General features: G+C 50.2%; 1 protein-coding gene across 6 annotated transcripts in view; it reads left to right on the forward strand.

Annotated features, from left to right (window-relative positions):
• CUX2 (cut like homeobox 2) overlaps positions 1–12207 on the forward strand; it is a 254962-nt gene that overhangs the window by 216451 nt on the left and 26304 nt on the right. For 4 of the 6 annotated variants that reach the window (XM_053590221.1, XM_053590223.1, XM_053590224.1 and 1 more), the window contains 8 exons: positions 486–562; positions 1458–1524; positions 2965–3013; positions 7775–7879; positions 10269–10460; positions 10588–10646; positions 11444–11492; positions 11562–11682. In XM_053590221.1, coding sequence (XP_053446196.1) covers positions 486–562; positions 1458–1524; positions 2965–3013; positions 7775–7879; positions 10269–10460; positions 10588–10646; positions 11444–11492; positions 11562–11682 — 719 coding nt within the window. The remainder of the gene's footprint in view (positions 1–485; positions 563–1457; positions 1525–2964; positions 3014–7774; positions 7880–10268; positions 10461–10587; positions 10647–11443; positions 11493–11561; positions 11683–12207) is intronic. The other 2 variants (XM_053590222.1, XM_053590225.1) reach the window with 1 other exon arrangement.

A 12207-nucleotide genomic window follows, 5' to 3' on the forward strand; every position in this document is an offset into this window, starting at 1 on the left:
ATACACCTTCCCCCACCCAGCTAGGGCCCCTTCTTTGCTGAGAGGCTTGAATCCTAAGCTGGACCTCAGTGGAGTGGCTGACCTGGCAAACTCCTGCCACACAAGTGGGGAGGGGAGCATGCCTCCCTTAGGACAGTAACACTAATTAATTAGTGACCTTGAAGGAACACAGGGTGGTGCCAGGCACCACACTGAACTTACTTCACAGCATCCACTGAGGCAGACCAGAAACCCCATTCACAGCCCAGACAATGTATAAATTGCTATAAATTCTTGCCCCCCAAAACGTTTGAGAAACTTAAATGTACAGTCACAGTATGGCCACACAGCAAAATAGCAGGACAGCCAAGTGCCTGAACATCACGTGTAAGGGCTTGGTAGAAAGGCAGAGGTTCTGGTCATTAGGGCGTGAGTAAGGAAGCGAGATGGAGCCTAGGCAAGGCCCATCTGGGCAGCTGGTATGAGCTGGCCTGGTCTCCCCACAGGGGCCTTCAAGAAGTACAAATCACTTTGGCGGCCAGATTGGGGGAGGCAGAGGAGAAAATCAAAGTCCTACATTCAGGTACGTTTCTGGCACGTGTCTGTGACCCTGTCAGACCTGGCAGCCCAGAGAGAGGAGTGGGAGGGGGCACAGCCTGGGTCTGCCATGCACAGGTATCCTAACATCGAGATTGGGGAAGGAGAGGGAAGAACTACCTTCCCTGGGGTGAAGGGGGATCTGAGCCTCCAGTCCCCAGAGGCCATAGTGCTATGGAAAGAGGGTTTGAGATAAAAGTAAATTAGGGGCAAACACAGGGGCCATGCACACTACCAAGCCACTGGATTAAGGAAGGTGGTAAGGAGGGTTGAGGTCTGGGGCAAACTGGAAAAACAAGGCATTGTCTAGAGAGGCCATACTCAGCACCAGCCAGGCCATGCTGTTCCGTGTGGCTCACCGTGGCCAGTCCCTTCAGTTTTCCTGGAGAAATCAGCAATCTGGGATTTCTATGAAATCTCCCATTTGCTATGATATATGTGAATCTGTTGGCTTTATTGCTCATCTCTGTCCCCCTTGCCTGCTAAGTTGGGACCTCAGGGTGGGTTGAGCTTGTGATGGACAGCCCACCCAGGTTCTAGAGGGACTTAAGGGTGTTGGGGAACTTGCAGCCCAGGCCATGGGGCTGACAGTACCACTGCCCTGCACTCACCTGGGCCTCCTGAGCTTCCTAGACCCCTAGAGAGTTGCCTCATCTGCTCTGCCTTGCTGGGCAGCCCACTCCACATCCTGGATCCTGCAGGAGCAATAAATGTACCACCTGTTGCCAAGCCTAACAGAGAAAAAGGAGAAAGCCTCTCTGACTTCCCCCACCCTCAGTACGCCTGCTGGGCCCCAAGAGTAGTGGGCAACACCTCCCTGAGAGGCTCACCCCACCCCACTCAGGTGTGTGGGCCTCACCTGCCTCTTCATCCTCTCCCAGCGCTGAAGGCCACACAGGCAGAGCTGCTGGAGCTGCGGCGGAAATACGACGAGGAGGCAGCATCCAAGTAAGTGAGGCCCTGCTGCTGAGGTGTGCCTCCCCACTCCCACTTCCCACCTGGCCTCCCTCTGACCTGTCAGGCAGGCCGCCTCCTTCTGACTTTCCTCCCCTCTCTGACTCTGCCTGAGGCCTCCATGTCATTAGGCACCTCTGCTGCTGACCCCCTGAGGCACACAGCCATCCTAGTCGCTTGCTGTGCCATTCCTGCACCAGGCCCTGCAGAGCAGGTGCCACAGGGCAGAACATCCCACCCCTGACCCCGGCCTCACCCCATCCTCTGGGGCTGCACTCCTCCCAATTCCACACTCTAACCCTCGGGCGGAGGGGCACCCACCTCTGTTACTCTGGACTCTAAGGTTTCTTCAGGCCGTAAGACATCAGTCATTCTTCAAACACTTGTTGAGGTTTTATCCAGGGCTGTGCTGGGTCCCTGGAGGAGACATAAGAGGACCCTGTTCTCAGTGGGAGAGAGGAGACAGGCAAAAACTAATGTGGAGTGATAAATTCATTCACTGTGGGGCACTTACTGTATGCCCCATGCTTTTCTCAGCACATGATCTATTCTACGACAGGAAGAACGGGCAGGAAGGGGGAACAATAAGGTTGGGTGGGTCCTTTATCCAGGGTAGTCAGGGAGGACTCCCTGAAGGAGGTAGCTTTTAGAAACTAAACAACAGGGCGGCGCCTGTGGCTCAGTTGGTAAGGCGGCGGCCCCATATACCGAGGGTGGCGGGTTCAAACCTGGCCCCGGCCAAACTGCAACCAAAAAATAGCTGGGCGTTGTGGCGGGCGCCTGTAGTCCCAGCTACTCGGGAGGCTGAGGCAAGAGAATCGCTTAAGCCCAGGAACTGGAGGTTGCTGTGAGCCGTGTGACGCCACAGCACTCTACCGAGGGCCATAAAGTGAGACTCTGTCTCTACAAAAAAAAAAAAAAAAAAAGAAACTAAACAATGGAGAGCTTGGGGCAAGAAAGGCACTGGCGCGCATGGAGCGGACATGTGGCCTTTAGTCACCACATGTTCCCCAGGGGCCCCCTTCCCGTGTCCCCCACCACATGCTAGGCAGAGGAGAGGCCTGTCTTGAGCCCCTTGGTGCTGGCAGTTGGGAAGGGGGTGGGGGGTTTGACTTGGGGGTAGTTGACAGAAACCACCCAGGAGGACACTTTAAGAGCCAGGTTGAAAGCCCTGGGCGTTCTCTTGAGGAAGGGCATCTCAGGCAGAAGGCCCAGCAGGGCCAAGTGCAGCTCTTCAGATACTGGCACCAGGGGGGAGGTGGGGCAGGCTACCTGGAGGAGGTGCAGGTCTGAGGCTCTCTCCCTATTTCCCCACGGCCTAGGCTCTCTTCTCCCCAGCAGCAAGCGTGGAAGGCAGCTCCCTCAGCCCTCCCTTGGGTTCAGGTGTGGGTGGTACCAGGAGCCCTTCCTCAGGGTCTTATCTTTGTGTCTCAGGGCAGATGAAGTCGGCCTGATCATGACCAACCTGGAGAAAGCTAATCAGGTGAGGAGGCGTGCCCTGGGCTGGCCAGGTGCTAGACAGGTGCCAGGGGCTCCCTCTGCCCTGAGGTGGGATTCCCAGGCAGGGAGGAGGGGGCTGAGCTTAATGTTCATTGAGCTATGCACTGTTTGCCTGCTGAGTGGGGGACCAGGAGTATCTAGGACCCTGTTTCTGCCTCTCCAAGCTCCTGGGACACAGTAGGGTGGAGCAGAGGGGTTACAGACACACTGGAAAACAGAATGACCCAGGCAGCAACAGACAGGAGGGGGGACCTAACCCAACCCACAGGCCTCCCAGAAGATGTCTTGGAGGAAGGAGCAAGGAGCTGAGGCCTGAAGGATGAGCAAGAGGATATAGAGATGGCTGGGGAAAGCTGTAGGGGCTGGGAGGGGGAGCCTGCAAAGAACAGCCTATCCTCTCCCTGGAGGCCCAGGGCGGTGACCCAGAGATCTCAGTCTACATGTACCCATTCCCCAACTGAGCTGGGACAGTCGTGTCTCCCAAACACACTGAGTGAAGGAGCTGGGGATGGTGACAGGACCAACCAGAGGCTACTTCTCTCCCTCCCACCTGGGACCTCCTGCAGCCTCCTCCCTCAATCCCAGCCATGCTACCTGAGCGCTAGGAGGACCCTCGGCCTTCCCTGGGGTCCCCATCTTCCAGCCCCCGCTGGGTCCCCAGTGTCAGTATTCACGCTACAAATGAGGTTCCCTCATTCTGGCTTCAGAAGTGTCACCTTCTGGTGGTCAGAGTCAGGCAGGACTTGGAAAGGAGGCGAACCGCAATCATGGGGACTAAGTGCGGGTGTCATGTGCCCACCGTGTCTGTCCTCCAGCTCTCTACGATGCCAGCAGCTGGGGGCAGGTCTAGCATGGCCCCAAGTCCTGGGTCTCTGGGCCTATCTTCCTGCCTTTGGGGAAGAGAAGACACTTGCCTACCCCAAGATCCACAGGCCAGCCCCATGGCAGAGCAAGGCTCATTCTCCCGGGGTAGTTAAGGTGGCCTCTTGAATAACATTTTTTTTTGTTTGTTTGTTTTTGGCCAGGGCTGGGTTTGAACCCGCCACCTCTGGTATATGGGGCCGGTACCCTACTCCTTGGGCACCACCCTTGGACAATATTTTGAAACTGAATTTTAGAGTCCTGGCAGTCCTGCCCTTGAAGAAGGGTATCCTGGCAGAAGGCACAATAAGGACAAAGGCTCAAGGTGTGGCTCTGGCGGCAGAGGGCAAAGGCAGCCCTTCCTGCAGAGGAAACCTGGATAAGAGGCTTGGTTCTGAGTTCGTGGGAAACTACCAAAGATGCAGGCCCAGCCTGGCCCACCATCCCCACTCCACAAGGGCGTGATTTCCAGATGGCCCCTTGGGCTGGGCTGGCAGTACTGAGTCCCATGAATCCCAACCTTCACCCCCAAAAGAGCAGTGCCCCCAGGAAGGTCACAAAGCTCAGAAACAGGGCTGGGTGGTGGAGGTGGTGACCACACAGCTTCCCTGGGCTTAGCTCTAGCATACTTTTCTGAAACGATCACAGATTACATAGCATTTTCAGTTCAGTTTTTTGAGTAGGTAATCGGTTTGCATAGTTCAGAACTCACACATGTCCATATAGGCATATCCAGAAACTGTCCTTCCTCTTGTTCCCCTCCCCACAAAGCAGCCTCTCTTACCTGTTTCTGGGTTCTCCCTCCAGAATTGGTTGATTCGCTCACAAGCTCGTGAATGTATCTATATTTAACCCCTTTTTAAAACAAAACACTAACATACCATCTATACCAGGCGTCCTCAAACTTTTTAAACAGGGGGCCAATTCACTGTCCCGCAGACCGTTGGAGGGCCGGACTATAGTTTAAAAAAAAAAATCTGTGAACAAATTCCTATGCACACCACACATATCTTATTTTGAAGTAAAAAACAAAACAGCAACAAATACAATTCACACCACCGCATGTGGCCCGCGGTCTGTAGTTTGAGGACCCGTGATGTACACCATCCTGAACCTTACTTCTTCCTTCCACACATGTATCTTCAAGCTCATTCTTCATCAGTATAAAAAGCAGCTCCTTCTGTTTTTACAGCCACACTGTGGATGTACCATCATCTAACCCAGGGGACAGCAAAGTTTCTGTAAAGGATCAAAGAGTGAATATTTTCAGCTTTGTAAGCCATGCCGTCTCTGTCAGGGTTACTCAACTTTGCCATTAACAGTGCTCAAGTGGGTGGTGCCTGTGGCTTAAGGAGTAGGGCGCCGGCCCCATGTACAAGAGGTGGCAGGTTCAAACCCGGCACCAGCCAAACACTGCAAAAAAGAAAAAAAGAATTATGTTAAAAAAAAAAAAAAACAGTGCTCAAGTATATGGCGGTGCATGTGGCTCAGGGGGTAGGGCACCAGCCCCATATACCCAGGGTAGCGGATTCAAACTCGGCTCCGGCCAAACTGCAACAAAAAATAGTCAGGCGTTGTGTCAGGCGCCTGTAGTCCCAGTTACTTGAGAGGCTGAGGCAAGAGAATCGCCTAAGCCCAAGAGCTGGAGGTTGCTGTGATGCCACGGCACTCAGGGTGACAAAGTGAGACTCTGTCTCTTTAAAAAATATATATATGTAGTGCTCAAGTATAGACAATATGTTAAAAAAAAAAAAAAAAAAGAGCATGGATGTGTTCCAGTAAAACTTTATTCACAAGAACAGGCAAGGGTTGCTGACCCCTGCTACCTAGACCCTATTGATGAACATTTATGGTATTTCCAGTGTTTTACCATCATAATCAATATTGCAATGAAGAGCTTTGCGCAGATATCATTTCATACATGCACAAGCCACCATGAAAGGTAAATTCCTAGAACTGACATTGCTGGCAAAGGGTCTGTGCATTTATTATTTGGCAGATGTCGCCAAACTGCCCTCCATGAGGTTGTACCAATTTCTATTTCCTCCAGCAGGGTGTGAGGAGACCTGTTTTCCTATAAGGAAAACACAGTTTCTCTCCAGAACTGTGTATCACCAAATTTGGGGCTCAAAAAGAGATCTTAGAATAGTTTGAATAGGAAGCACTTTTTCCTTTTTTGTTTAACTCTCAAGACGGAGTATTCAAGGAACCACATTTAATAATGTTTCTTCTGGCGGCACCTGTTGCTCAGTGGGTAGGGCGCCAGCCACATACACCAAGACTGGCAGGTTCAAATCTCGCCTGGGCCAGCTAAAAATCAACAATGACAACTGCAACAACAAAAAAAATAGCCGAGTGTTGTGGTGGCCGTATATAGTCCCAGCTACTTGGGAAGCTGAGGCAAGAGAATCACTTAAGCCCAAGAGTTGGAGGTTGCAGTGAGCTGTGATGCCACGGCACTCTACCTAGGGCGACAGCTTGAGACTCTGTCTCAAAAAGTAATAATAATAATAATGTTTCTTCTTGCTGAATATAAAATTAAAACCCACTCATTATAGAAAGGTATGTAGAAGAAAATAAATGTCACTCTATCAAGTTCTTAATATCTGTATTTATTAATACCATCCTAAATGTAAACACAAGGGTTCTAGAGTGGAGCAGATCTGTGGTATTACTTACATAATAATAACTATTTATGCTCATTTGTCTCAGTTCTTACCCCTAGAGGGACAAAAGGAGAACCAGACCAGGGTTTGTACTGAGGACCCCCTAATGAATCTAGGTGGTTATGTAGGAGAGAGACCTTCTGAGAGAAGCAGAGAAGCCTCAGTGTCCCTAGTATCTCAGTAGATAGAAGGACTAGGGTCTTGCCCTTTGGAATGTCCATACATCTCTCCCAGGCAAGATAAGACTAGAAGTTTTCAAAATCCAAGTTTACCACCCTGGGGCTGCCTCTATAGCATGAGGCACATACTTCCAGGGAGGACAAATTCTCTGGAATTCTCACTAGATAATCAGTCATGAGTTGACTTTCCAAAGTTTATCCTTTAAACCTAGATCTCAAGTTTCCAGAAAGCCCCTAACTGTGCAGAAACAAAAAATACTTTCTCTGTAGCCCCACATGCCCAAAAACACTTCCCAATACAAAAACAACTTGTGCCATTTCTGGAACAATGCAGGATATCAAAAAATAATAAAAATAATTAGGTAAATTAAAATGTGAGCATGAATGCATATGGGTCTCTGGATGCATACAGTGGAGTTAGCATCTTGATTTTCAAGGTCAGCATGCAGTTAAAATATAATCACTGTGACCTGCTTCAGCAGCTGAGGGCAAAAATAAGGCCCTAGCTCTTTTAATTTTCCAAGTAATGGCTCAAGTAATATACCCTGATGATGTTAATAAAGTTAACTGGGTATTGACACGTTCATATATGTCAGGCACCAAGCTAAGATATCCAACAAATTGCATTTTGCCAAATCACTTAATTTGCAAAACAAATTAGCTACAAGATAGTTGTTTTTATTTATTTTTTATTTGTTTAATTTTCTTTAAGAAACAGGGTTTTGCTCTGTCACCAAGGCTGGAGTGCAGTGGTTCAATCGTAGCTCACTACAGCCTTGAACTCCTGAGCTCAAGGAATCCTCCTGCCTTGGCCTCCCAAAGTACTGGGATTACATGCGTGAGCTGCTATGCTTTGCTGAATTCTTACCTTCAGACTAGCCAGGTCTGAAGTTTATGTGTCAGGCAGAAGTACCTAGAGATTATGAAAACTTGCCATCCCACCAAGACAGCTTGTCCCCTCCTACCCTCATTCTGCAGGGAGATTGGGGGCAGGGAGATACTCACCACCTGATCATGCTCACCCCTTCTCTTCCCCAGCGAGCTGAGGCTGCCCAGAGGGAGGTGGAAAGTCTGCGGGAACAGCTGGCCTCTGTCAACAGCTCCATCCGCCTGGCTTGCTGCTCTCCCCAGGGGCCCAGTGGAGTAAGGATGGGGTTGGGAGGGTGAGGGTGAGGGCAGAGGGAAAGATTGGGCAAAGCCATGTTTAGGGATATGAACAGGTGGGTGACAGTTTTGTAGTTGATCATGTGCATCTGTGAAATCAGGAGCACGAATGTGCGTGAGTCTCTGTGTGCATACAGCAAACATAGTGTCTTGTGAAGGTCAATGCATTGTTAAACACAATTACTATGGCTTGTTTCACCTGCCGAAGGTAAAAATACAGCCACAATTCTTTAAAACTTTCCAAGCCCAAGTTTCCATATACCTAAGGTATATGGAAGGAGGCCTAGTATCTTCCTTTGGAGACCTCCCTCAGCCCCAGTTGTTCATGAATGCCAGGAACTTCATTCCTGTACCCAGATGCCCCCGCAAAGAAACCATGGAACTTGAGTAATACAGCAGCAGTGCTGTCTAGGTGACTACCCCCAGGTGGCGCTGTTGAATGCTGGTGTCACGCTGCTAGGTGAATGTGTGAGATAGTGATGACCTTGCTGGTCTTTAATCCCTACCAGGACTGCAGTGGGGCCGCATACCAAGAGCTGAAGTTCAACGCTCATACCCATTGGCTCCCAAAACATGCCAGATGATTCCAGTGATTTCCCGTACGAGCCACATGTTACGAAGAGCTAGTCTCCAGTCACCTGACCTGAGGTTCCTGTGTTAAGCCTAGTTAAACAAGTCATTGTTTTCCTTTCTCCTGCTTCATGTCCCTTTGAGGTCCTGATATCATTTCTTGCAAAGCTATTTTAATCAGGGCCACCCCAACCTACCTTTCTGTCCTCTATCAGCAGTCTCCATCCCAGCTACCACAGAAAGCCCTGGGTTCCCTATGAAAATTGGCTTGAGTTCTTTCCAGATCTCTGTATACCCAGGGATTAGATTCATGATTCTTTAACAGGTCTTCTCCAGGGCAATTTTCAGTCTCTACCCATGAATGTGAATTGGCTGGCATAACTTCCACTTCACCTGATGTCCTGATACATGGGCCCAGGTGTCTAGCTGTCTCTTTCTATTAAACATCGGAATGTGTCTCTGCAAACATGTGTTACCATATATGTGTGTGTCTACTTGTAAACTTTGGGCCAGTGACTGTACACCTGATTTGACTATGTCTCAGTTTCCTCATCTGTATATATAACACTACCTTATAGGTATTGACAGGATCTAAAATAGTACTTGGGTCATAGTGTATGTTCAGGAAATACTTGATACTACTATTAGTAGTAGTGGTAGCAGTATGTCTTTGGTGTATCTGGGGTGTTTTGCCATGAAAGCATGTGGCCTCTTTGAGTATACACATGTCTGTTTCCTGGTGACATGTCTAGGAGTGTGACTCCTGGGTGCCTGGGTATTTCTGTGTGCATGCATGTCAACATAAGTATTCAGGAAGGTCTGAATTGTCGTGACTGTAGGTGTGTTCTGAGTATCAGCCTGTGTCCGTGTCAGACAGTGCGTGTCCATGTGCCTGGGTGATTACACAACCTAGAGAAACTGAACACAAGATGTGAGTAGAACTATCAACAGCAAGAGAGCTCATGAGGATGCCTCCGAGAGGAATTCACCAGTGGTTCTTAATTAACCCCCGTGGAACCCAGCAAATGCCTGTGCTAATCAGCCACAGAGAACTTTGCTAGTTTGAGGGGTCTACTTTTCTGAGCAAAACAGTGGCACTTGATGCTAATTAATTTAATGTATTAATGGCATCTGCTTCCTGTTTTAATTGGCGTTTATCTCTATGGAAGAAAACTGAGATTAGTATTAGTGGGTTGTTTTTTGTGGGTTTTAGGGTTTTTTTTTTTAATGTTTCTTAAATTTATTTTTTACCGAACCTGAGACCAGCCTGACTTCAAGTCAATCAAACAGTAACCTCTCCACTTCATCCAAGACAAAGGGGCCATTTCCTAAACCCTAGAGAAGCCGTGGGTCTTGGGGCTGTCCACAAATGAGAAGGAGGCAGGAACCACCCATAATATGGCCCATGGCTGCATGGTCTCAAATCTGACCCTGACAGTCCTCTGGGCCCCTTGTTACGTAGAATATGGACACCCCCTGGTTAGGAGCTGGACCCGCTTTAGAAATCCAAACATTTTTTTCTGTGCTATTTCCTCTACTGTGAAAACCCATTCCCCACCACCCAGCTCCTTTTGTTGCTGTTGCAATTTTTTAATAAGTGATTTAATCAAGAGTATAACATACATAAGGAAAATGTATGTAAGTGTGCAGCACGTTGAATTTTGCAATGTGAACACACCCCACACCAGCATCCAGATCAACAAATTCTCATTCTGCTTGGGATTCAGTGGTGGGGAGGCTCCCCCATGGCCTCTTATCCTACACCTCTCAGCCCCTCAAAGCCCCTCTTTGCCCCCAGGATAAGGTGAACTTCACGCTGTGTTCAGGGCCCCGGCTGGAGGCTGCCCTAGCCTCCAAGGACAGGGAGATCCTACGGCTGCTGAAGGATGTACAACACCTCCAGAACTCTCTGCAGGAGCTGGAGGAGACCTCTGCCAACCAGATCGCAGACCTGGAGCGGCAGCTCACAGCCAAGTCTGAGGCCATAGAGGTAGGTCTTAGCTTAGGGGAGGAGGTGGACAGGCAGGAGAAAAGTGGGCATCCCCTGGCAGAAGGATAGCCCTGGCTGGTCCTCTAAGCACATAGACCAGCCTCACTGTCTTTCTTTGTTCTTCTAGAAGCTGGAAGAGAAGCTCCAGGCACAATCTGACTATGAAGAGATTAAAACAGAACTGAGGTATTATGCAGAGTGGGGTTCTACAGATCCCCTTCCCCCACCCACCCACCCCCTACCCCTTGCTTCTTCCCTGGCCAGGTGACATTAAAGAAACAGCAAGGGGCCTTTGGCAAAGTTCACCATCTTCCTCCCTCCCACCAGACCCCACTCTTGTCTCCTCTCTATTGACACATTGGCTACCAAAACTCAGGCCAGGAGCAGGGGCTCACACCTATAATCCCGGCACTTTGGGAGGCAAAGGCAGGAGGATTGCTTGAAGCCAGGAGTTCAAGATCAGCCTGAGCAGCGTAATTTGATCCCATCTCTACTAAAAAGTTTTAAAAAAACTAGCTGGGCATGTGACATGTACCTGTAGTCCCAGCTACTTGGGAGACTGAGGCAGGAGAATCACTTGAGCCCAGGAGTTTGAAGCCGAGTGACCTATGATTATGCCTCTGCACTCCAGCGAGACCCTGTCTCTAACAAAAATCACCCTCAGCCCTTTTCATCAAGAGCTCCCTGTAGGTGAACCTGTAAGGTAGAGGTAGCCTTGTTACGAGTGTGGTAACTCAGGGATGACTTGTTAAGCACATAAGCTCAAGGGGCCTCTCAGTGTGAGGCCAGGCCAGGCTGCAGCCCTCCAGGTAACATCACCTATTAATGAGCCTGTCTTGGCAACAAGTGCAGGAACACATGGGCTCCTGGGAATGGGGGCAGTTCCAACTCAGGGAAGGGGAGCTGGTCCATGCCTCTGGCAAGGCCTTTCCTCCGGCCCAGGGGCCCCGGCTGAGCTTAGACCTGCTCACTGTCTCTGGCAGCATCCTGAAGGCCATGAAGCTGGCGTCCAGCACCTGCACCCTCCCCCAGGTAAGAGTCCCACCGTTGTCCCTGCCGGGTGGGCTGCCCGGACACCCTTCTACCAGCACACCCTCTTAGCTTTGCACCTTGTCTCCCCAGTGCTTGGCCAAGCCTGACGACTCACTGCTCATGGCAAAGGAGGCCTTCTTCCCTGCACAGAAGTTCCTCCTGGAGAAGACGGGTCTTCTGGCCAGCCCTGGTAGGGGAGGAGAGATGCTCCCAGAGCTAAGGGGCTGGGTGAGGGCTGATGTGGGTCTCTGGACTGCTCCCACCCTAAAATCACTACCTTCCATGCAGCCAGGAGAGCCACAGAGTGAGGGGTTGGACATCAATTGGGCACTTACTGTATGCCTATCCCCCAGGTGTCACCTCCATGCCCACACTCAAGATCACATAGCTCACTTAGGCCCCCAAAGGGCCCTAAAGGGCCCTACTAACCCTGACCTTTCCCAAGCAGTGGGGACTTTCCTGAAGAGGACAGAGGAGGACACGAGGGTGTCTACCTCAGACCCCATATGGCTGACTGCTGGGAATGGCCAGCAGACGTTGCTTGTCTCCCAAAATTACCTTCTCAGCCCCTCACCCTTTCTCCCCACATAGTAGCTCCATGACTTTTTAGCCTTGTGACCCCAGGCAAGACTGTGCTCCCTCTATTTCTTCATCCATGGGGCCCATGTTACAGGAGTCATTAGCAGAAGCCTCATAGGACAGGATGGGGCAGGCA

Source organism: Nycticebus coucang, chromosome 4 (assembly GCF_027406575.1).
Source record: "Nycticebus coucang isolate mNycCou1 chromosome 4, mNycCou1.pri, whole genome shotgun sequence".
Taxonomy (NCBI): Eukaryota; Metazoa; Chordata; class Mammalia; order Primates; family Lorisidae; genus Nycticebus; species Nycticebus coucang.